Below are 25884 nucleotides of genomic sequence, written 5' to 3'. Positions count from 1 at the left end.
TGACAGACAAAATGAGAAGAAAAAAATCCAGAAAATCACATTGTAGGATTTTTAATGAATTTATTTGCAAATTTGCAAAGCCAACACCTACAGTGAGATGAACCTGGAGAAGAGTCCCCTAAGCAAGCTGGTCTTGGGGCTCTGTTCACAAACACAAACAGACCCCACAGAGCCTTAGAACAGCAACCCAATTAGACCTAAACAAATCATGAGAAAACAAAAAGATAATTACTTGACACATTGGAAAGAATTAACAAAAAAATGGAGTAAACTAGAATGCTATTTGGCCCTAAACAGAGAGTACACCTTGCCAGAATACCTGACCACAGTGACTGACCCAAACTTAAGGAAAGCTTTGACTATGTACAGACTCAGTGAGCATAGCCTTGCTATAGAGAAAGGCCGCCGTAGACAGACATGGCTCTCAAGAGAAGACAGGCTATATGCACACTACTCACAAAATGAGATGGAAACTGAGCTGCACTTCCTAACCTCCTGCCAAATCTATGACCATATTAGAGACACATATTTCCCTCAGGTTACACAGATCCACAAAGAGTTATAAAACAAACCCAATTTTGATATCACATATCTACTGGGTGAAATACCACAGTGTGTCATCACAGCAGCAAGATTTGTGACCTGTTGCCACAAGAAAACCAGTGAAGAACAAACACCATTGTAAATACAACCCAATATTTTCCCTTTTGTACTTTAACTATTTGCACATTGTTACAACACTGTGTATAGACAATATGACACTTGAAATGTCTTTATTCTTTTGGAACTTCTGAGAGTCTAATGTTTACTGCAAATATTTATTGTTTATTATCTACTTCACTTGTTTTTACAATGTTAACATATGTTTTCCATGCCAATAAAGCCCTGGAATTGAAACTGAATTGAATTGAGAGAGAGAGAGAGAGAGAGAGAGGGAGGGAGAGAGAGAGAGGGAGGGGAGAGAGGGTTACAAGAACCATAAATGCATCAGGTGCAAGAGAAGCACAAACACAGGCACAGACAGACACACAGTCACACACACACACACACACAGCCCACCCTCCCCCGCCCCACACACACACAGCCCACCCCCCCCGCCCCACACACACACAGCCCACCCTCCCCCGCAGCCCACCCTCCCCCACCCCACCCCACACACACACAGCCCACCCTCCCCCACCCCACACACACAGCCCACCCTCCCCCCGCCCCACATACACACAGCCCACCCTCCCCCCGCACCACAGACACACAGCCCACCCTCCCCCGCCCCACACACACACAGCCCACCCTCCACCGCCACACACACACACAGCCCACCCTCCACCGCCACACACACACGCACCCTGTACCTGGTTCTCGAATGTCTCCTCCTGGTAGCGTATGGGAACATCACTAGAGTGGACATTCAGGTAGATGTGATGGTCACAGGCGATACCCCAGCAACACTGCTGCACGGCCGTCACCCTTTTAAACTCTAACACAGCATCACGACATTGCTCCCACTGCTGCCCTCTGGTGGACAAGCTGTACACACGCCCATACACATCCACTGCCCACAGCAGGGACACAGGCATGTTCAGGCCTAAGGAGAGACGTACTAAAGTAAGATGCACTGCTTTCATTTAAAAGATTCAACTGTTCGGTCTAAAAATAAGGACATTTACCTCAGGGTCAAGCCAGCAGGCCATCAGATTTGCCACCAATGCTTCTTATAGGACACATCACTGCACTCTATACACCTCTGTAAACTGGTCATCTCTGCATACTTGACGCAAAACCCACTGGTGATGCTTATTTATAAAACCCTCTTAGGCCTCACTCCCCCCTATCTGAGATATCTACTGCAGCCCTCATCCTCCACATACAACAACCGTTCTGCCAGTCACATTCTGTTAAAGGTCCCCAAAGCACACACATCCCTGGGTCGCTCGTATTTTCAGTTTGCTGCAGCTAGCGACTGGAACGAGCTGCACAAACACTCTGACAGTTGTGGCTGCTTTGTGTGATGTATTGTTGTCTCTACCTTCTTGCGTTTTGTGCTGTTGTCTGTGCCCAATCATTTTTGTACCATGTTTTGTGCTGCTACCATGTTGTGCTGGTGCCATGTTGTGTTGCTACCATGTTGTTGTCATGTTGTGTTGCTACCATGCTGTGTTGTCATGTGTTGCAGCCTTGCTATGTTGTTGTCTTATGTCTCTTATGTCTAATGTTGTGTTGTCTCTTGTCGTGATGTGTGTTTTGTCCTACATTATATTATTATTATTAGTAGTAGTTTTAATCCAGCCCCCATCCCCGCAGAAGGCCTTTTGGTAGGCCATTTGTGAATAACAATTTGTTCTTAACTGACTTGCCTAGTTAAATAAGTGTTAAATATTTTGATTTGATTTGAAATAATAAAAATAAAACATTTAGCTAGGCTAAGCTAGGCTAGCTAGCAGGCCTGATTTGGGGGGGCACAACATAATTACACATAATTTGTACACTGCAAATCAACCACAAGAAGCCCAAAAATATATAATATTTGACTAAAACATAATAATTTCAAACCTTGCAATTTTTGTATATGATGTGTGGGAATACTTGGGAACTGATTCCTTAAACTTAAATCACGTAGAAGCTGATTTCCTGGTGTTTTAATAGTATTTTATGTGCAACTGTCACGAGTCCGACCGAGGGTGGTTCCCCTTCCCGGGTGGGTGGCGCTCGGCGGTCGTCGTCACCGGCCTATTAGCTGCCACTGATTGTCTTTCCTCCCCTCCTTGTATGTTTATTGGTAGCACCTGTTTATGTTTAATTAGTTTGTCTTTATTAGACAGCCGGCCCGCCTGGTTGTTGTGCGGGATTATTTCAGTGTAACCTTCGGCTCTGTTGTAGAGGTACGTGTTAGTGCCTGGTCGTGATTTTTTCCGTTGTACATTTTGATTCCCTGTGTTTGGGAACGTAACTATTGTGAGCACCCTGTGGTGCGTTGGTGCTATTAAAGACGCACAGCATTTCACTCTCTGTCTCCTGCATTTGACTCCACACCCACGACACCCGGAGCATTACAGCAACAATAAAATTACAAATAAAAATAATAATGTGAGTTTGGTTATTACATTTTTTTTTGCTCTGAAAACTTGTGGGGCCAAATAAAACCACCCGCGGGCCAAATTTGGCCAGCAGGCCACCAGTTAAGGGAACACTGATCTACACTCATTGAAGTGGTTTTAACAGGTGACATCAATAAGGGATCATAACTTTCATCTGCATTCACCTGGTGAGTCTATGTCACCTGGTCAGTCTATATACACTCAGTGTATATTGTCTCTTTGTCCCTTTGATTGTAGCAGGCTTTAAGATAATCTTATCCAACCCAAGTCTATCCATTTGGGGGTAAAAAGCCAACCTGACCTTACAATTTACCACTGTTCTGTGTAAACTGTGCCAGCTTCATCCTGTCCTATTCCTTGCCCATTGCACTAGGGCAGTGGTTCCCAACCAGGGGTACTAGGACTTATCCACAGGAGGTACTTGAGAAGACTCATGAGACCATAGGCCCATTGGTAAAATGCACATGAGGGGGTACTTCAGGGGTACTCCAGGCAGAGCAAAATTCCATTGGTGGTACAGTAAAATAAAAAGGTTGGGAACCACTGGGTTAGGGGCACTGTTCTATCTTGTTGTTGGGAACCACTGGACTAGGGACACTGTTCTATCTTGTTGTTGAGAACCACTGGGTTAGGGGCACTGTTCTATGTTGATTTTGGAAACCACTGGACTAGGGGCACTGTTCTATGTTGATGTTGGAAACCACTGGACTAGGGGCACTGTTCTATCTTGTTGTTGGGAACCACTGGACTAGGGCCACTGTTCTATCTTGTTGTTGGGAACCACTGGACTAGGGGCACTGTCTATCTTGTTGTTGGGAACCACTGGACTAGGGGCACTGTTCTATGTTGTTGTTGTGATTTAGGGATCATGCTGTGAGGTTACAATAATAACTATGATTAAAGCTGCAATATGAACTTTAGGGGCAACCCGAAATGTGAGTTATAGAGCTGTCATTATTTTACATTTATTTAACTAGGCAAGTCAGTTAAGAACACATTCTTATTTACAATGATGGCCTACCCCAGCCAAACCCGGATGACGCTGGGCCAATTGTGCGCCGCCCTATGGGACTCTCAATCACAGCCAGATGTGATCCAGCCTGGATTTGAAGCAGGGACTGTGGTGATGCCTCTTGAACTGAGATGCAGTGCCTTAGACCGCTGGGCCACTTGGGAGCCTGTTCTATGTGCACTATTTCTATGCTTCCCACTCTTAAATTGAGTTTTTGCATCTTTTACTTTCGGTTTTGTACACTAGATTAAAACAGCTGAAAATACAATATTTTTGGCTATGGAAAATATATTTCACAATGGTTTAGACAACACAACAATATTTAGATGATACAAAGATATTTCACACCGGTTTAGATGATACAATGATTCTCTACACTATACTGGCTTGTTTTGTCACATAAACTGAAATTAGGCGAACTATTAGAATTTTAGCAACTAGGAAATGGCGGAGTGATTTCTGCATGGTGCATCTTTAATACAACAGTGCTTTGTTTACACTATTTAAACCACATCTCAGGTAGGCTGAGTCACGTGTCTTCATCACTGCCCCATATTCTGAACACTGTGGTCATTACACCATAGTCTATGTGGCATAACATAAATATAGTATGACGTTTATCATGAATAACTTCATCATCTTAAAGGGGATTTGCTGAGTTTTTATGTTAAAACTAACACCCCTCCTCTCTTTTGCTTCCTGTACATTATGCAATGTCTGGAGCGAGTGATGCTCTTCAAAGGCATAGTCCCTGTCACTAGCAATTCATTAACTGATGTAGCCAGAGAGAGACCTCTGTGTACTGTCTGAACCGAGCTGAGATATGATCTTAAATAGCCCACTTGACTCGACAGTCTCTTTAGCGACAACTGTCACCCACCAAGCAAACTGCAACATTGTAACTTTTTGCGAGAATACTGTGAAAAATGAATGACATTTGTTACATTGTAATGGCGCAGTGAATGATCAACATGGATACAATGTAGATAGTTCAATCTTGCTGACATATAGCTAGGCTTCGGTTGTCTTATAAAGCACTCTAAACTAGTAATAGCCAGCTAAGTGTATCACAGGTAGTCTGCTATTTTTGCATAATATAGCTAGCTGGCTGCTGCCGTCAGACAATCTACAACCGCATAACTGAATGACATTATGTTGCTTATAGGGAGGTTTACCACTGCAAAACCAGAAATTAAATAGCTTGCTAGTTAGCAGTAGCTCATCACTTACCTTGTGCTCCATCTCATAAACGGTATGGCAGTTCACGTAAATCACTGCAATTCATTCGGCATATCAGATTGAATATACAGTGATTTCACGTTAGCCACTACTGTATCTATTTACATTGCAATCGTTTCCTAATCCGAAACAGGAAGTGTTGGGTTTTACTGTAAACGCAGATTGGCTGCTGCACCAAAATGAACCAATAGCTACATTTGTCCAGTAGGTAACGCTCGTAGTTTAGTTATTAAAGTGCAGTACAAGGTATGATAGCATTGGATAAAATAATAGAATACAATCGATAATGTACTTGTCTTTCCTTACCAGCACTGAATTTGCTTATAGCTGGTATATTGAGGAAAGTTTTACTTACAATGACTGTGATGTGTGGCCTGCACTGAATGTAAGATTCAATGTATACTTGATCCGAAAATGTGGTCGGAGGCGCCATATGAATGGTGTGACGCAATTGCGAAACCTCTGGAGGCACGCAGAGGCCAACATGAGCTCTGTACCGCTTCGTCGTGCGCCTCTCAAATGTTGTGACGATGCAGAGGGCTCTGTATAGCTCCGCTTTGACACACACACACACACACACACACAAACACACACACACACACACACACACACACACACACACACACACACACACACACACAACCAATAGGAGTAGACAATGGACATAATGGACAGTAATGTCCTATTGACAATCCCTCAGCATTGTCTCATGCTTTTCCTTCCAAATGTGTCTTATGACCAACAAAATAGCAACGTAAACAGACTCTAGTGGTAAACATAGACATCTTTATTTAGATATTAATGTGAGTATTTATGGCAATCAAATTAACATAACTTAAAGCTATTTACTATGGGGCAGGAAAGAATGGTAGCCTACTCATTCGTTCAATATAAAATAAAAACGACTCATTCAATTAAAAGACAACCAAATTCTCAATTTCATCTCATGTATTAAGGGACATACAACATTGTCAGTTATACAGTCTTCATACAGATATTCAGTAGGTTATGGCAGTAAATTGCAAAGACAGTACATTAATTTTAAAAAATGTTTAAAAAAATAAAGACCATGTTAAGGTTTATCCTGTTTTACTGTGAGATAACATAACTTTAGTCTACAGAACACCATGGTAAAGCATTTTCCTTGTCACCTTTAGAGAATGACAGAATACACATCAGTATCTGAACAGAGATAGAAGAAGAACCAGACACTTATTTGGGAATCATCAATTATCATGGACAGCAGTGTGTATCATGAATTCCTCTACACTGAAGGAAGAGAAAAACCTATATACTCTTTCGATATACTGCATGGTTCATACGGTATTTCTACCAATAACAATGTTATTGTGATTTACAACAATTGTGTATTTGTAAAACACAGTCTTCAGCTTACCATGAAAAAAATGAAGATACATTGTCTCCTTACAACTTTATAAACATCATGAACCTTTAAACAAGTATGAAAAAATACTTTTAAAACTATGAAGAAATAGCATAGCAGAGTCCATATGTCAATCCATTCCCCATTCAGCATACATTCATTTAGTAGTCTATGGCTAATCAAAAATCACTTATTTTCATTTTACACAGAACTTACATGAGATATATTTATTCTTCCATAAACTCTCATTGTTTACACTCAATACACTTAGTGGGGGCTGAGTAGACTTCTTTATGATGAAATGAATTTTAAAAAATGATACATCTCTAATTTGTTTAAAATGTACGCATAAATAGTAGCCTCCCCATTGAAAAATGGTTACGTCATAATGAAAAAATAAATATGGCAAAAAATGTAGCACTTCTTTCCCCAACTAGTGTCCCTGTGCCTCATTCCTACAACTACTACAGACAGAATACAGTGTCTCGAGAAGGTCTACAGACAGAATACAGTGCCTTGAGAAGGTCAACACTCCCCAAATATTACAAAAATAAACTAATAATCATTTTGCCTTCCTACCGATGTACACAACCTAATCCACATTTTCAGTGAAATAAATTACAGAAAATGTTCAATGATTTTTTTTTTTTAAAGAAGTCTTTATTGTGTATGACTTCACACCCCAGAGTTAATACTTGGTGGAAACACTGTTGGCAGCCATTACAGCTGTTAATCATTTGGAATAAAATTCCAACTCTCGACAACTCTTAGGGAAATATATATCCATCGTTTTTGTCAAAATTGCTCAAGAGCAGTAAATTATCATATAATAACTCATGTTATAGGTTATAGCTTGTCAACGGCAGGGACTGGGGAGTTTGTCATGATCAAAAATAAATATGAAAGGAGCAAAGTCCAGGTAAGAAGTTAGAGAAAACCCTCCCTCAGTCTTCTGAAAACCTAACCCTGGGATAGATGTTTTTGCGGAACAATTACACAAATGTTAATGCCGAAGACTCCAAAATGTTTTCCAAGAGGTCTTGAGTGTTCCTCAGTAGTCCACTCTCAGTCCCGACTAACTTTGCTCGAAAATCAGAGACACGGTTCGAATATTGGTGTCCATCAATGATTCCCAACCAAATGTAATGAGCTTGAGCAATTTTGCCAAAACAATGGATAAATGTTGCCCTAATAGTACAACAAATGATTCCCAGCTGTAATGGCTGCCAAAGGTGCTTCCACCCAGTATTAACTCTGGGGTGTTGTATAATTTATCTTTCAGTCTGAAAATGTGAAGTAGGTTGTGTATGTCAGTGTAGGTCAGTAGAATTTTTTTTTTAATTCCCTCTGTAGATTACATTTTAAGGCAACAAACTTTGAAGACTCTGCAAAGGGTGTGTAGACTTTCACTAGCGACTGTATATATATTTATTTAAAAAACAATCTGAACGCAAAAGAGTGAGGAAGGTAGCCTGGATTTTATTATGTTTCAGCACTGCCCATAATCATTGTCACTTCACTACTCTGTTTTACAATGGAGCTGGCTACAATGGAGCTGGCTACAATGGAGCTGGCTACAACGGAGCTGGCTACAACGGAGCTGGCTACAATGGAGCTGGCTACAACGGAGCTAGTAACAACGGCGCTGGCTACAACAGAGCTGGCTACAATGGAGCTGGCTCGGGTACAATGGAGCTAGCTACAATGTAGCTGGTTTGCTGAAGCGGAGTAGAATCCATGCTTTGTGGACATATTGTTGGACTGTAATTCTGGAGTGTTGGTGGTGCTTTATCATTCCTCTGTCTGGATGAGCTCTGGTTATTAGACGTTGGGTGCTGATCTGTCGTTGGTCACTGTGGGTCTCAGTTTGACAGTGGCAAAGGGATTCCCACCTCTGGAAAATATCATGAAAAAAAACATTGTCATATGTGAATTCATTATTATGTCCCATCAAAATCATGTGAGAGGTTATATTGTTATAACAGAGTTATTATAAAACTTACCCCAGAAAGGGAACCTTTCCAACCTCATTGGGTAGAGAGATCTATTAACAAAAAGAAAGAGAAACACTTAAGCCATGATACATGCTGTGTATATTTACTACATGCTGCATTATCCCCATGCAGCTGTCAGTGTTGTGTCACTCCTCAGTGAAGAACTCTGGGACGTATTGAGACGGAGAGTGCCATGATCTCATGCTGGGTGACAGGAATCTAGAATGTCTAGAAAGGCCAGCACACAGCACACCTCTTCTCTGAGTAGATGGAAATCTTATCGAAACACCAAGCAAGTGAGTGTGATGAAAATAGTTTTTAAAAAACGGTTAACTGATAAAAACGGTTAACTGATTACATTGCTATGCTTGAGGTAATTTAGGATGTATAAACGTGTATCTATTGAACCAACAATTACCTGCACTCTCAGAAAGTAAGTTGTGCTCGTTTTCTATCCTTATCTGATGTTTTGAAGATCCATTCTAGCAGTGGATGAGGCTGTTATCATTCAGCAGAACAGATTGAATAGATACACCAACGGTCAGAGCAAACATAACACCTGGGTCAATTTCAGAGAATTTAGTTCTTAGTTTTTGCACTGCAAAGAAATGACCCTGTTGACCTCCTCAACCTATTCCAGGACATAACCCCTGCCCTAACACAACCACTACACTAGAGGGCAGACAGTGTCCAGGAGTGAGGGTGAATGGGCAGCTATGGGAGAGGCCCCAGACAGTGGCTTACATCAGGGACCATTCATCTTTAAGCGACAAGTCATTCACACCATTCATCTTTAAGCGACAAAGTCACCTCTCCACAATCACATGATCAAAGGGAATGGGGAGGTGGGGGGCAAAGAAGAAGGGAAGCAAGAAAGGATGGGACTTGTAGGAAGGAAAGGGTGAAAGGTGGGGAAGGGGTAGAACAGATGAGGGGGCAAGGGGAAGAAGAGGGGTGAGAAAGGCCCACTCTATTACCATAGCATCCCTAACAGCAGTGTATTTCTCTCAATGCCCTGAGGCAGCAGTTCCAGCACACAAGGGCAATCAATGAGAGGAGAGAGAGAGAGAGAGAGAGAGAGTGCTCAAGATGGGAGAGATAGAGAGCGATGAGAAGAGTGAGAGATGGGGAGAGCGAGAGTGAAAAAGATGGGGAGAGAAAGAGAGAGAGAGAGCGAGCGAGCGAGCGAGGGATGGGGCGAGAGAGGGCCTATAGCTCTGTACACCATGATTACTTCAATCTCAAACCAGCTGACACAGTGCAGGTTCTAATTGAAGATGTGTGGTTGAGCAAAATTTCTGTGTAGGCCTATACCCCCCTGGTCCTCTGTCCTACCCTCCCTCTCTTCCTCCCTCCTTCATTCCTGCACAGAGACAAAACCAGGCAGGGAGCATTTTTATTTTTATTTCTCTCTCTCAAATATCAGTGGCAGCATCAGGACATTTAGGCCTTAGGTTTCTGTCATAACAGAAATAGCTTAAAGTGTTCTTGGTGGTGGGAGTCCTTCCCTAATTAGCCCACGTGAAAATACACAAATAAAATGTCTTCCACATTAGGTCAGCCAACTGTAAACCTGTGGAGAGGGTGAAGGTTTAATGTTCACCCTAAGAAGACCGTTTCCCAGCATATGGGCTAATAGACAACATCAAAATCAAAGTTGTTCAGACGTTTCAGAGACCTTGTAGGTGGTTTAACATTGAAATGAATCCAACAAACTGATTTTCACTTTAAGGTGACGTGCTGACTGTATTGTTAGGTAAGAATGTGGAAGGGATGACTGGGTTCTGACCGTGTTTTTGGGTGAGGGTGTGGAGGCGCTGACCAGGCTGACAGGGCTGTTCCCTGTCCTGTCGCTGTAGTCTGGCGGTGGCAGCAAAACAGGCTCCTCCTCTTCCTGTTCCGGAAGACTGGCCACACTCAGACGACGCACCGGTGTCCCCAAACTGTAGACATAGACAGATACACACAAATGTTAGGACTTTACCTGGCCCAAAATAACCTTGTTTCTAGACACTTCTTGAAAGCCCCCTATAGATTTGAGAGGGTAGGTGTAAACAATATCATAAGATCATCACATGGCTATATGTGTCGTACCTGTTTGAGATCAATGGTTCATTGTAAGGTCGGCAGTAAGATGAGGGAAACCAGCCCCGCCTGAAACAAACACAGACACACCAAAACAACAATGAAGAACATCACACCTTTCATCCACTAGGTAGCCTAGTGGTTATCCTTATCCCAGTCTACTGTTCCCACATGTTTCAAGAGGGCCACCATTGTTCCTGTTCCCAAGAAAGTTAAGGTAACTGAGCTAAATGACTATCGCCCTCCCCGTAGCACTCACTTCCGTCATCATGAAGTGCTTTAAGAGTCTAGTCAAGGACCATATCACCTCCACCCTACCTGACACCCTAGACCCACTCCAATTTGCTTACCGCCCCAAGAGGTCCACAGACGACGCAATTGCAACCACACTGCACACTGCCCTAACCCATCTGAAGAGGAATACCTACGTGAGAATGCTGTTCATCGACTACAGCTCAGCATTTAACACCATAGTACGCTCCAAACTCGTCATCAAGCTCGAGACCCTGGGTCTCGACCCCACCCTGTGCAACTGGGTACTGGACTTCCTGCCGGGACGCCCCCAGGTGTTGAGGGTAGGTAACAACATCTCCACCCCGCTGATCCTCAACACTGGGGCCCCACAGGGGTGCGTTCTGAACCCTCTCCTGTACTCCCTGTTCACCCACGACTGAGTGGCCATGCACGCCTCCAACTCAATCATCAAGTTTGCAGACGACACTACAGTGGTAGACTTGATTACCAACAACGACGAGACGGCCTACAGGGAGGAGGTGAGGGCCCTCGGAGTGTGGTGTCAGGAAAATAACCTCACACTCAACGTCAACAAAACAAAGGAGATGATCGTGGACTTCAGGAAACAGCAGAGGGAGCAGCCCCTTAGCCACATCGACGGGACAGTAGTGGAGAAGGTGGAAAGTTTTAAGTTCCTCGGCGTACACATCACGGATGAACTGAAATGGTCCACCCACACAGACAGCGTGGTGAAGAAGAAGCAACAGTGCTTCTTCAACCTCAGGAGGCTGAAGAAATTCGGCTTGTCACCAAAAGCACTCAAACTTTTACAGATGCACAATCGAGAGCATCCTGTCGGGCTGTATCACCGCCTGGTACGGAAACTGCTCCGCCCACAACCGTAACGCTCTCCAGAGGGTAGTGAGGTCTGCACAACACATCACCGGGGGCAAACTACCTGCCTTCCAGGACACCTACAACACCCGATGTCACAGGAAGGCCATATGTCACGCCTTGGTCTTAGTATTTTGTGTTTTCTTTAATTATTTGTTCAGGCCAGGGTGTGACATGGGTTTATTGTGTTGTCGTATTGGGGTTTTTGTAGGCATTGGGATTGTGGCTGATTAGGGGTGTGTCTAGCATAGGCTTGGCTGCCTGAGGCGGTTCTCAATCAGAGTCAGGTAGTCACTTTGTTTTTTCTTTTTTCATTGTTTTGGAAGAGAAAAGAACGAGCGCCATTCTCCTTGCGGAGATGGTGCTAAATACATCAACACGGTCGGTCCCTGGGATTGGGCTGGCCAACACGATTCGGTTTCCTTGGAAGGAAAAGGAGTTGGAGCCTTTAGGACGGGAAACTTTTGGAAGGATAATATTGATGGGGATTCTAAAGCTGACGGTGAAGGACGTGTTTTGTTTCCAAGGCAACTCGTTGGAGGGAGCATACGACGTGGCACTATATACAGAGGAGAAACACGATGATATCCTGAGAAAGGCAAGAGCAGTGGGAGGTGAGAGGCCGATGAGCCACTATGAAATAACAAGCCTGGCGAAGAACAACTTTAGGGTTGTAACTGTCAACATTTACAACCCATACGTTAAGGACGAAGAGGTGAGGGCCTTTCTGGGGAGATACATGGATAACGTCTCCTCAGCAAGGCACCTCAAAGACTCCCTTGGGTTTTGGAATGGGAGGAGAGGCTTCCAGGCCCTCCTCAGGGAGGACCCAAAGGGACATGGTGGCTACCTCCATCCTCCTGCTATGTTCTCCCTAGGGGCTGACAGGGGGACGTTGTTTTATGCACGTCAGCCCCCATTTTGCAGGCGCTGTATGGCCTACGGCCACATATTCGCCTCGTGCAGCACAAGAAAATGCAGATTTTGTGGATCTGAGGAACACGAGGCGAGGGATTGTGACAAGCCTAAGGCATGCCACGGGTGTGGCTCGTCTGCACACCTGTGGCGGGGGTGCCCGGCTCGTCAGAGGTCATATGCGTCTGCGGCTGGGGGGGAGCAGGAGCCGGGGATGGGGGAAGAAGAGGAGGTGAAGGAAGCACGCCTCATGACCAGAGTACAGGTCCAGAGGGGAAGGCCGCAAGGAAGGAGGAGGAGCAAGAAGCAGCGGATGGAAGAGAGAAGGAAACAGAAGGCACGGGAGTAGGAGAACCAGGAAAAGCGGCGGAAGAAGGCAAACGAGTGGAGGAGCATGAGAGAGAAGAAAGCGAGGGAGGAGTGTTGGAGAAGGAGACGGTGGAAGAGCAAGTGGACTGGGGGGAAAGTGCCCTGGTGGAAGAGGTGAGGGGTATGGTGGAGGAGCTGGCGGGGGGGGGGTGGTATCTCTCCACTGCCGCCATCACCAAAGAAGAGAATGAAGAGGAGGGTGCGATTGGCCGACAGTGAGAGGGAGGGGATGGCCAAGAGAGTGATGGGGGTGGGAGAAACCTCTGGGTTGCTGCTGGTTTCCCCAGGCCCTCAACTTCTGTTGGGTGGGGACACACCTAACAAGACTCAAGACTGGGTACAGGAGGAGGTGGGGAGTTTTTTGTTTGGGGACTCAGCCTCCCCGATCTTTTTCCAAACCAGCTGCAGCACTGGGGGAGGGGGAGGAGTGTGGGGGTAGACCCAGGGTGCAGGACACACCGGAGCCAAACACTATTCCTGCATCCTGGGTTGATGAGATGGAGGAAGAGGGGGGGATGTCGGGAGTACAGATGGTGTTCTCACCGGTAGATATGGAGCAGGGGAGCATCGGGTGAGTCTCCTGTTTTTTCTGGGTTTAGAATTTGAGTGTATTAAATGTTTTTATTTTATTTCATGGGGTCTAATTTTACTTTTGTTAGTTTAAATGTAAGGGGTTTAAGGGATTTTGTTAAGAGGAGGGCGGTTTTTAGTTATTTGGAGGGTGTGGGGTTTGATTTTTTTTTTTTACAGGAGGTTCACCTGAGGGATGGAGGGGATGTTAGTAAGTTTAAGAGGGAGTGGGACAAGGGGGAGTCGGTTTGGGGTATTGGGGGGGGGTGCACTCATCGGGGGTAGGGATTTTGTGTGGGCACAGGGAGGTAAAAGTGGAGGATTCTTTTGTGGTAATGCAGGGGAGGGTTATAGGGGTGGATGTCACGATAAGGGATTGTAAATTTAGATTAGTGGTGGTGTATGGGCCACAGGTGGTGGCAGACAGGAGGGAGATGGTGGACTGTCTGACGCCCCTGTGTGTCACAAATAGGAAATTAGTGATAGGGGGGATTTTAATACAGATTTAGGAATAGGGGGGGATAGCAGTGCAGGCGCCATTACAAGGCTAATGGCTTGCCATGGTCTGGTTGATGGTGGTCTGCACACTACTCCGACAATGGCCGGTCCTACATGGCGCAACTCCAGGGGGGTTGAGCGGAGGCTCGACTATATTTTTGTACCCAGGTCTTTGGGTAAGTTGTCTGGGCGGCTGTTGCCTGTTTTCTTTTCGGATCACGACGGGGTGCTCCTGCAGGTGGGGTCGCCAGTCTGCCTCTTTGGTAGGGGGTACTGGAAGTTAGATCGGGATGTGCTGGAGGAGCAGGCTTTTGTTGACGGGTTTTATGGTTTCTTTTGGAGGCTTGAAGGCCTCCGGTCCATGTGCGAAGGGGTGTTAGAGTGGTGGGAGTTAGTTAAGGTGAGGATTAGGGCTTTTATAATAGGGTATTGCAAGACGAAAAAAAGGGAGGAGAGGAGGGAGGTGGATCGTATCCAAAGGTTAATTGAACTCGAGTACGAGGCAGGCAACCTCGGCGGGTCGTTTGACTGGGAGAGATCCACTACCCTAAAGGCGCAGCTCAGGGAGTTGCAGGAGCGGAAGGCTCAAGCTTTCCTGGAGCGTGCGCATAGTGGCTTTCTAGAACACAATGAGACTTGTTCCGCTATGTTCTTTAAGTCGGTTAGGGCCAGACAGAGTAGGAAGGTAATGCATGGCGTTAGGGAAGAAAATGGTAGTATAGTTAGAGAACCAGAGGATATGGTCAGGGTGACAACTGATCATTTCCAAGGTTTATTTAAGGAAAGGGAAATAGATGTAGAGCAGGGAAATGTGTTTTTAGAACACTTGTCCCGGCGGTTGCCGGAGGACATTAGAGAAGTGATGGAGGCCCAGATTTCACTAGAAGAGGTTGAGAGCGCTCTTAGGAGGATGGGAAAAGGGAAGGTGCCTGGGATGGATGGGCTGCCGGCTGAGTTTTATCTCAAGTTTTGGGGTATACTTGGACCAGTGGTCCTCGAAGTCTTGAAGGCCATCCTTGACGTGGGTCCCGGGGGGATCAATGGCTGTTAGTGTGCTGTCACTTTTATATAAGAAGGGGGAAGTAACAGACCTTGGCAACTGGCGGCCGTTGACCATGCTATGTGTAGATTACAAGCTACTTGCAAAGGTTTTAGCAGACCGGTTGCGCACCTTCCCTACGTCGTCCATGAGGATCAGACGTGCGGGGTAGAGGGCCGCTCTATTAGATGGAACCTACAGTTAATCAGGGACTCCATCGCTTGGGTTGAAGATAGAGGACTGCCTTTAATGGTAGCAGCACTAGATCAGGCGAAAGCCTTTGATCGCGTGAATAGATCCTTTTTATTCAGAGTGTTAGGTCGATTAGGATTTGGGGAGAAGTTCATAGGATGGATTCGTACATTATATGTCGGAGCTGGGTGCCGAGTTAGTGTAAATAGTCATTTGGGTGACGTTTTTGACCTCTCGTCTGGGGTCAGGCAGGGGTGCCCACTCGGCTCTCCTCTTCGTTCTGTACATGGAGCCTCTGGGGGCTGCCATTAGGGCAGACACAGGGGTGGAAGGCTTGTTGATCCCTGGAAGTGGTGGGCTGCGTGTTAAGATGACGCAGTACGCCGACGACACTTCCTTGCTGCTGTGCAAGGACTCGTGCCTGACAAGGTCCCTTGCCATCTTTGGGGATTTCACCCGAGCGTCGGGAGCGGTTCTGAACCATGCAAAGTCTTCCGTCAAGTTTTTCGGAAGATGGCGCGGTAGAACGGATGTGCCCGGGGGGGTTATCTCTCTGTGAGGGGGCCCTGAGGATTCTCGGGGTCCATTTTGAGACCTCCGGCTCAGCGACGCTAAACTGGAACATGCGTATCGCAGTGGTACAGAGGAAGCTAGCAATGTGGAAGGCTAGGTATTTGTCTTTTATGGGCAAAGTCCTGGTCCTAAAGGTGGATGTGTTGCCGTCTCTTTTGTATTTGGCGTATATCTACCCATTGCCGGCTTGTCTGAGGAGGCCTCTAGTGAGGCTTGTGTTTCAGTTCATGTGGAGTGGCAGGTGCGAGTGGGTCGCCAGGGCACGCATGCTTTGTCCCATCAGGGAGGGAGGTAGGGGAGTACCACATTTCCCCCTCAAGCTGGACGCAATTTTTGTTTCTTTCTTGTTAACGGAGCTTGCTCATCCAGTGATACACCCGTCCGGTTACCTCCTGCGGGTGTTCTTCTCATATCAGTCGAGAAGCGTAATGGTGTGGTCTAACACGGGTCCTCGGGCGGAACAGCTGCCGTGGCACTTTGGTCATGCGGCCAAGTGGCTGCGTGCACACCCTGAGGTTGAAGTTGCCCGAGTAGGTTTAGATCACAGGCACCTGTACGAGGAGGTCAGAAAGGCAGGGAGTCCGGCGCCTGTAGTGGGCATCTCGGAAGTGGTCTGGGAGGGAGTGCAGGCGCGGGGTCTGGACAACAGGCTCAAGGACCTGAATTGGTTGAGCCTCCATAAGTGCTTGCCGGTACGTTCCATCTTGTACCGGTATAGTTTGGTGCAATCCCCCACCTGTCCAAGATCCTCTTGTGGCAGGGAGGAGACTATGCGCCATGTCTTTTGGGACTGTGCCTTTGCCGGAGTAGTATGGGCTAGGGCACGGGTGTTGTTAGGTTTGGTAAGGGGGGATTTTGGATTGACGTGGGCCAGGTTAGAGAGAGGTGTAGGGAGAGCGAGAGGGACGGATAGGGACAGGTTTCTGCTCTGGCTTCTCATGAGTCTCTTTAAACGGGGGCTGTGGGAAGCCAGGCAGAACATGGTGAAGACAGGGAGAGATTGGGGGGTGGAAGGGATAGTGAGGAGGGTGGAAGGAGATTTGAGGGGGAGGATGAAGAGGGAGGAGAGGAAGTGGGGGCAGCATGCTGCTCGGGAGAGGTGGAAGGGGGGTTTAGGGCTGGGTGTCATTTAGATTTGTAAGGGGATAGATTAGGGACGGGGAGATAGGGAAAGGTATTTTGTAGGGTGATGGGGAGGGACGATGCTCCCCTGAGGTTTTTGTTTGGGGTTTTTTGTTTTGTTTTGTTTTGTTTAGTTAAATTATAATACCATTGTTGGAGTATGTATGAAAATTATGAGTTGTAAAGAATGAATGGTATTGAAGGTAATAAATTATTTTTTATAAAAATAAAAAAAGACAGGCTGTATAGGTTTTCACATTCCGTTTGTTGTTTTTGTATTGTTCGTATTCGTATTCGTATTCGTATTCATTAAAGATGTATCGTAATAACCACGCTGCATTTTGGTCACACTCTCTTTCGACGGAAGAAAGCCATAACACCATAAAGATAATCAAGGACAAGGACAACTGTACTCTATACCATCTACTGCATCTTGCCTATGCCGTTCTGTACCATCACTCATTCATATATTTTTATGTACATATTCTTCATCCCTTTACACTTGTGTGTATAAGGTAAATTGTTAGGTTAGATTACTCGTTGGTTATTACTGCATTATCAGAACTGGAAGCACAAGCATTTTGCTAACCATGTGTATGTGATAAATACAATTTGATTTGATTTGATTGATTTAGAGCATTGTGCCAGTAACTGAAAGGTTGCTAGATCAAATCCCTGAGCTGACAAGGTAAAAATATGTTGTTCTGTCCCTGAACAAAGCAGTTAGCCCACTGTTTCTAGTCTGTCATTGTAAATAAGAATTTGTTCTTAACTGACTTGCCTAGTTAAAAAATGAAATTCCCAAAGCTGTAATAATGTCTGTCTATGCCAAAGGGACCGGAAATTGACTTTCTTTGCTAATTTGTTTCAGAAAGAAAATGTCAGTAGGCAGACTAACATCTCTGCTTCAAGCTTAAATCTCTCTCTTCTCTTCCCCCCCTTTATTGGCATGATGTAACTATGTACATATTTTTTGAGATGCCAAAGCTTACTTTGGAGATTTACAATATTAACATAATTAATAATCAATATTGTCAACGGGACAACAGTAACAATAACAACCAAGGGTCAACGTAACCATACATTGAACAATAACAATTAGCATAGAGGACATGTGCAGGTTGGTTGGTCTGTCAGACACCGTCCCTCATCTTATCTCGCTCTCTGGCTCTCTCTCCCTGATCTTTCACATACATATGAGCACTAATGACTTTAATGACCAGCTAGAAGAAGGGAGATACAGCCATACAGTAGACTTGCCATCAAAGCATGCACACATAATTACTAAGTTGGCTTTGAGCCATCGGTCTCTGTGGCCTTAACAAAAGATAATGGGTGCGCTACATTCAGCTGGTACCAGGCTCTACCTTCACTGTATTCAGAGATGAAAGAACATAAACAAAGATGGCGTTTCAAGAAGACGAGTTGGCATTCATCCTTTTCTCCCCACACAGTCTGTGTATGAGCAGACATCACAATCGCCAATGGTCTTTCAAAGGTGTGGTATGACCAAACTACCTTTCAACAACCCCTCGCCACGCTCTCACATGTTGAATTTCTTGTTGCGTTTCCACATCAACATTCATCATTGTATGTCCCAAAAAACACAACCAGCCAAGTGAGGCCACTGCTTTCTTCTGGAAAATGTGAAGTCCAAGATGGACAAAGGGGGTGTTGTTGGGGCTGTGTTTCTGGAACTAAGGAAGGCTTTTGATACTGTTAACCATGAGATTCTCATCACAAAATTGTCCAAGTTCAACTTTTCCCCTGATGCCTTGAGATGGATGAAATCATACATTGAAGGCAGAACTCAGTGTGTCAGAGTGAGCAATGAGCTGTCGCCCACTCTTAGCTATGATGTGGGCGTGCCCCATGGGTCAACACTGGGGCCCCTCCTGTTCATTAATGATCTGCCTTCTGTCTGTACTGGGTCTGAAGTTCAAATCTATGCAGATGATACAGTGATATATGTGCATGCAAAGAGCAAACAACAAGCTGCACAAGAACTCACTACTGTAATGGTCCAGGTTACAAAGTGGCTCAGTGACTCGTGTTTGCATCTCAATGTGAAAAAAACAGTTTGCATGTTCTTCACAAAGAGGGCAACAGATGCTACTGAGCCAGATGTCTATGTGTCAGGGGAGAAGCTCCAGGTGGTATCTGATTTTAAGTACCTTGGCATCATACTCGATTCCAACCTCTCTTTTAAAAAGCATGTGAAAAAGGTCATACAACGACCAAACTCAACCTAGCTAATTTCAGATTTATACGAAATTGTTTGACTACAGAGGTAGCAAAACTGTACTTCAAATTTATGATACTCCCCCACTTAACATACTGCTTGACTAGTTGGGCCCAAGCTTGCTGTACAACATTAAGACCTATTCAGTCTGTCAACAAACAGGCTCTCAAAGTGCTTGATAGGAAGCCCAATAGCCATCATCACTGTTACATCTTCAGAAAGACTGAGCTCCTGAGTTGGGAAAATCTTGTGCAATACACTGACGCATGTCTTGTATTCAAGATCCTAAATGGTCAGGCTCCACCTCCACTCAGTATTTTTGTTAAACAGAAAACCCAAATATATGGCAGCAAATCCACAAGGTCTGCCATGAGAGGCGATTGTACTTTTCCCTTAAGGAAAAGCACCTTTAGCAAATCCGTTATCTCTGTGAGAGCTTCCCATGTCTGGAATACACTGCCATCAGACACACACAACTGCACCACATAACACACTTTCGCAAAATGCTTGAAGACATGGCTAAAGGTCAATCAGATTTGTGAACATGGTCCCTAGCTGTGTGTTGCCGCTTTCCATGTTGTCTGTTGTCTGTAGCTTGTGAGGTGTGGAAACACTTTGTTGCTTTTATGAATTTTGTCTTGCTGCTTTTTGTTCTATGTTGCTATGTCTGTATGCTACGTCTTGCTTGTCCTATGTTGCTCTGTCTGTATGCTATGTATTGCTTGTCCTATGTTGCTATTGTCTATATTGTAATTATTTTTAATAACCTGCCCAGAGACTGCGGTTGAAAATTAGCCGGCTGGCTAAAACCGTCACTTTTACTGAAACGTTGATTAATGTGCACTGTCCCTGTAAAAAAATAAATAAAAAAAACTCAAACTCAACATGATGGAGAGCAAAGCCACGTGTCCCTAAGAGCTCAGTTACCTTCTATCGCCTGCAGTTGTGGTAGCTAGCAAGCTTAGGGTAATAGTGTTATAACCTCTAGCACTGTGACAGATTGCATAACTTCACTGAGAGACCTTAGATCTGCATCCGTGTCTTCTCCTGGGAAATAAGCCTTAATTAGGGTGTAATAAATCTTTGTAAAGTTGTAATAAAGTTGAACAAACTCTCAATACACAGTGACTCACTGCCAAGTCAATAAGCCTCTATAAATGTGTTATAAAACTTCATAAATCCTCATAGACCCTTAATAACCAGTAAATAGTGACTTACTGCCATGTCTTCTCCAGGCTAGAAAGCATTTATAAAGGTGTAATAATGGTTCATGAAGTGACTTACTGCCGGGTCTTCTCCAGCTCTCCGTATAGCCATCCGTCCTTCTCCTCCTTGATGAGCAGTATGATGATGTCACCATCATCAAAGGACAGGAGTGTGTCGTTGTTGCCGGCCGTGTGGGGGAAGATGGTCCTGACCCGTGGCTTCCTGCCCACGTTCAGCCCAGAACCTATCGACACTGACCGGGATAGAGACAGGCTTCCACTGTTCTCCATACTGCTCTGGCCTGGAAGGTCAAAGTTCAAGTTCAATATGTTTTATTATCAAAATGTAGAAAGACAGCAAGTACTCGCTGAAATATTTGATATTTACAATAGCAGAGTTCAAAATAATCCATGGATAAGTATATCACGGAGGAACGAGACATGGCTTATAGCTAATGATTTATAACCCTGGTCTAAATGACCACACGGAGAAGAACTATTGCATCATTAAAGAGGGGAATTGGTTTTGCAGCAGAATCTTCTGTGTAATTTAGACATTCAATAAGAGAAGACATGGAGAACAAATGCTAGATGAAGTAAGAATCGATACTTTAGCAGGATTAAAGGGTACATGCAGCACAACTTGAAGGGAATAAATATACCATCCTGAACCTTCTTTTAAGATTTCCGTATATATTCTGTTGAGCAGACGTACTCAATAATGTCCCAGCGCACAAGATAAAATATTTCCAAATAAGATTACATGTAGATTAGGACAGCCACCAAATGCTATACTGTCATCTTTTTTATCAATTTGTATAGATCAGATTATGAAAGGCAGCATACTTACATGAGTAAAGAGGTATGGGACTCGTAAAGCTAAACAGAATCTCTGTTTAAATGAACAGCTACCAAAACATTATATTTTCAAATTTTGTTATACAGAGTACAACTACACACACAATGTAACACATATTCAAACTTCAATCCAAAGACTGAAGCCTGAGGTGTGAGGCTGCAGTAGTACCTGAGTTGTGGTCTGATGTAGATGTGGATGTGAAGGAGGCGTGGGGGACGTCCTGGTTGAACATATTAGCCAGTGGACTGATCTGGGCCTTCAGCTGGGGGGCTGGTGGAGGAACCATTGAGTCCCTGTTGTTCTGAGGACAGAGAAAACATCAAATATGAAAGTCACAGTACATGCAATGCATCTAGAATAGCAAATACCATTTGTGACTCGTTTCAGGAAACTAGGCGTATGTCGCGCGTCACTACTTCCCAGAAGAGGCATTTGAACATTAACATTTATTCTAAACATTATTTTTTTTGATTGGCTGAGATAATGGATGGGCTGGACATGCATGTGTCTGTCTATAACATGAGCTGCTCAGAATGTGTAGTAGTGTAGTCCTTTCTAATGTGTTTTTAAAAAAGATATCACGAAGAACTGCAAAAGTGTTGCTAATTCTTTCCACTTTCTGGAGGACCAAGTTTTGAAATCAGTGGAATACCTGGTGGTATGATAGCTAAGGAGATGGAGAAAATTTGGGCATTTGATTGCAAATAACTGGAGGGAGTCGAAAAGAGAACACACAGAAGGCTGTATAAAACTCCTGTCTACGGATTACATCTTCAAACTATGGGCAACCATGGCATCCGTGACAGAGAGGGAGAAGCATTTATCCAAGTATACGGGTAAGAGAGTCTAGCTAGCTACATTTTCAGAAATGATACGTTTTTGTCAGAAAGTCGTTTTCATTGCAAGTTAAAGCATACTGTTAGTTGGCTCGCTAGTAATAGTAATAATATTGTTTGTATCTCAGAGCCATTTGCATTGCTAGTTATAGCCTATTGTTACCTAGCTAGCAAACGTTGAACCTAGTTGGTTAGCTTTAGCTACCTGCAGATTCCTGCAGGGTAGTAACGTTATGAGTTGGGATTATGGTTCATAGTTTAGCTAGCTACATGTTTAAACAAAAGACTATACTATGCAAGTAACCATTTCACTGTGTCGATTTACACCTTCTCTATACTGTGCAATGTGACAAATAAACGTTCATTAAATTTGATATAGTGTGTATTTACCTGACGGTAATGTGAAGAGCAACATGACCGGCACCAAAGTCAAATTAGAATATAACGTTAGGCCAACGAGAGAGCGTTCAAGTTTGAAAATTCTCCGGTAGAATGCCCTGCTTTTATTTGGTCACACTCACAACTGTAAGCTATTTTCTGTCATTAGTTTGCCATTAACTTGTAAATAATGATCTTGTTGTGATTTTATTTTCCTGTAATAATTAATACAAATTAGCTAAAGTTAAGACGTTGTCAGCCATATGGTAACTTAACGTTAGCTAGCCAGCTGACAAGCTAGAAACGAACCAAAACAATGTTTAGAAAGTTGCTTTTAGTTGCCTGGTATGCTAGATTGACATATACTAAATAAATGTTTAAAAACGGGTGGGTTTATTGGTGTTAAAATACACCAGTTATGCTATTTTGGACCACCAGGCTGCTGATATCGTGCAGCCTTTAGTTTTTGTGTTTCCACTTTTTCAAAATGAGAACAACAAGTTTGATGTCGGACAACAATAGAATGTTCATTATGTCACTGCAACAACTGTCTACAGACATGTCGATAGACGTAGTATAAATCAGTCTTTAGTCTTGAAATCGTTGGTTGTTTAGTACACTACTGTACTCACTCTGTTTAGCACATTTCCTCACATGTGAACCATTAAAGAGGTGGGTGGGGCTAAGGCTTAAGAGGGTGTGAACGATGCTGAATGGATGTAGACAAAGAAGAGCTCTTCTGGGTTATATCCTGACTGTTTGGCCCTGTCTGGGGGTATCATCGGATGGGGCCACAGTGTCTCCTGACCCCTCCTGTCTCAGCCTCCAGTATTTATGCTGCTGTAGTTTATGTGTCGGGGGATAGGGTCAGTCTGGTATATCTGGAGTACTTCTCCTGTCTTATCCGGTATCCTGTGTGAATTTAAGTATGTTCTCTCTAATTCTCTCTCTCTTTCTCTCTCTCGGAGGACCTGAGCCCTAGGACCATGCCTCAGGACTATGATGACTCCTTGCTGTCCCCAGTCCACCTGACCGGTCTGCTGCTCCAGTTTCAACTATTCTGCCGGCTATGGAACCCTGACCTGTTCACCGGACATGCTACCTGTCCCAGACCTGCTGTTTTCAACTCTCTAGAGACAGCAGGAGTTGTAGAGATACTTTCAATGATTGGCTATGAAAAGCCAATTGACATTTACTTTTGAGGTGCTGACTTGTTGCACCCTCGACAACTACTGTGATTATTATTATTTGACCATGCTGGTCATTTATGAACATTTGAACATCTTGGCCATGTTCTGTTATAATCTCCACCCGGCACAGCCAGAAGAGGACTGGCCACCCCTCATAGCCTGGTTCCTCTCTAGGTTTCTTCCTAGGTTTTGACCTTTCTAGGGAGTTTTTCCTAGCCACCGTGCTTCTACACCTGCATTGCTTGCTGTTTGGAGTTTTAGGCTGGGTTTCTGTACAGCACTTTGAGATATCAGCTGATGTTAGAAGGGCTATGTAAATCAATTGGATTTGATTTGATTCTGTAGTTGTACCAAAACAAGGGCCATTTTCTCGAAAGTTTATCAACTTTCAAAGCAAAATGACTTTCCCATTGTTCCTCAACTGTGGTGTAATGATATACACCTTTCTAGCTCAGAATCTCTACTTTTATCCAATGTAAAAAACACCATTTCAAATTTTGCTACACAAGACTTGTCCAGGTCGGTCACATTTATGAGAAGAGGCAAGTCTTGAAACCAAGCAAAGAGGTGAATGATTATATGTTGTCCTTCTCTTGTAATAGTATTGTAACAACAATGTAATAACTGCCATAATGTCACCGTCTGACATCCCACTCACCCTGTTGTAGCGTTCGACGAGAGGCGAGGCTTCTGGGGTCCCAGACATGGGGGTGCGGAGCCCCTCTAGCATGGTCAATACTGTGTCGGGGACCTTGGTGGCATCTTTGCATTTATCCTGCCAGCTGGGCAGCTTCACTGCCAGCAGCTCTTTGGCCTACAGGGCAGATAGATACAAACAGGTTATAAAGGAATAATAAAGCTTTATAAAGCATTCATAACCAGCAGTGTTGGGGGATGGAGTAAAGTCACATCTGACTTTTTCAAACAGGGTAACATTACTACAGTTACTTTGTCAAACAATGTGTGCCTTACTTTCAGAATCATATCTCTACTGGGTATGTGTTTCCATGATCTGATATCCACTTGTTTCCTCATTTAGTAGTTGAGCAAGCGGAGAAAGGCTGTTTGGGGAAATGTCATGACACCTGCTGTCCATTGAAAGGTATAGAGGGTGCACCTCTGATTTCGCTACACTTGCAATAACATCTGCTAACCATGTGTATGTGACCAATAAAATTTGATTTGATCTCTATGGGTCCATGTACAGTCGTGGCCAAAAGTTTTGAGAATGACACAAATATTGATTTCCGCAACGTTTGCTGCTTTAGATATTTTTGTCAGATGTTACTATGGAATACTGAAGTATAATTACAAGCATTTCATAAGTGTCAAAGGCTTTAATTGACAATTACATGAAGTTGATGCAAAGAGTCAATATTTGCAGTGTTGACCCTTCTTTTTCAAGACCTCTGCAATCCTCCCTGGCATGCTGTCAATTAACTTCCAGGCCACATCCTGACTGACGGCAGCCCATTCTTGTATAATCAATGCTTGGAGTTTGTCAGAATTTGTAGGTTTTTCTTTGTCCACCCGCCTCTTGAGGATTGACCACAAGTTCTCAATGGGATTAAGGTCTGGGGAGTTTCCTGGCCATGGACACAAAATATTGATGTTATGTTCCCCTAGCCACTTTTGCCTTATGGCAAGGTGCTCCATCATGGTGGAAAAGGCCTTGTTCGTCACCAAACTGTTCCTGGATGGCTGGGAGAAGTTGCTCTCGGAGGATGTGTTGGTACCTTTCTTTATTCATGGCTGTAATCTTAGGCAAAATTGTGAGTGAGCCCACTGCCTTGGCTGAGAAGCAACCCCACACATGAATGGTCCCAGGACGCTTTACTGTTGGCATGACACAGGACTGATGGTAGAGCTCACCTGGTCTTCTCCAGACTAGCTTTTTTCCGGATGCCTCAAACAATCGGAAAGGGGTGTCACACCCTGACCTTAGATATCTCTGTTTTT

General features: G+C 44.3%; 2 protein-coding genes across 4 annotated transcripts in view; both read right to left on the bottom strand.

Moving 5' to 3' along the window:
- Nucleotides 1-5881, bottom strand: part of LOC112259323 (tectonin beta-propeller repeat-containing protein 1) — a 30738-nt gene extending 24857 nt beyond the window's left edge. Inside the window, exons 1-2 of one of the 3 annotated variants that reach the window (XM_024434047.2) lie at nt 5702-5881; nt 1353-1585 (exon numbers count right to left, since the gene is read on the bottom strand). In XM_024434047.2, the coding sequence (XP_024289815.1) occupies nt 1353-1577 (225 nt within the window). In that variant the 5' untranslated portion in view covers nt 1578-1585; nt 5702-5881. Of the gene's footprint in view, nt 1-91; nt 198-1352; nt 1586-5337; nt 5511-5701 lie in introns of those variants that run through there. The other 2 variants (XM_024434040.2, XM_024434050.2) reach the window with 2 other exon arrangements.
- Nucleotides 5882-6110: 229 nt separating this feature from the next.
- Nucleotides 6111-25884, bottom strand: part of LOC112259313 (brain-specific angiogenesis inhibitor 1-associated protein 2-like protein 1) — a 62971-nt gene continuing 43197 nt past the window's right edge. Inside the window, exons 8-14 of the mRNA XM_042307324.1 lie at nt 24584-24739; nt 21690-21822; nt 20742-20964; nt 10819-10878; nt 10514-10667; nt 8734-8774; nt 6111-8624 (exon numbers count right to left, since the gene is read on the bottom strand). Coding sequence (XP_042163258.1) covers nt 8552-8624; nt 8734-8774; nt 10514-10667; nt 10819-10878; nt 20742-20964; nt 21690-21822; nt 24584-24739 — 840 coding nt within the window. The 3' untranslated portion in view covers nt 6111-8551. The remainder of the gene's footprint in view (nt 8625-8733; nt 8775-10513; nt 10668-10818; nt 10879-20741; nt 20965-21689; nt 21823-24583; nt 24740-25884) is intronic.

The sequence above is a fragment of the Oncorhynchus tshawytscha genome, linkage group LG27 (genome assembly GCF_018296145.1).
Source record: "Oncorhynchus tshawytscha isolate Ot180627B linkage group LG27, Otsh_v2.0, whole genome shotgun sequence".
In the NCBI taxonomy this organism is placed as follows: Eukaryota; Metazoa; Chordata; class Actinopteri; order Salmoniformes; family Salmonidae; genus Oncorhynchus; species Oncorhynchus tshawytscha.
The sequence above is the reverse complement of the archived record's forward strand: the minus strand, read 5'-3'. Positions and strand labels throughout refer to the sequence as shown.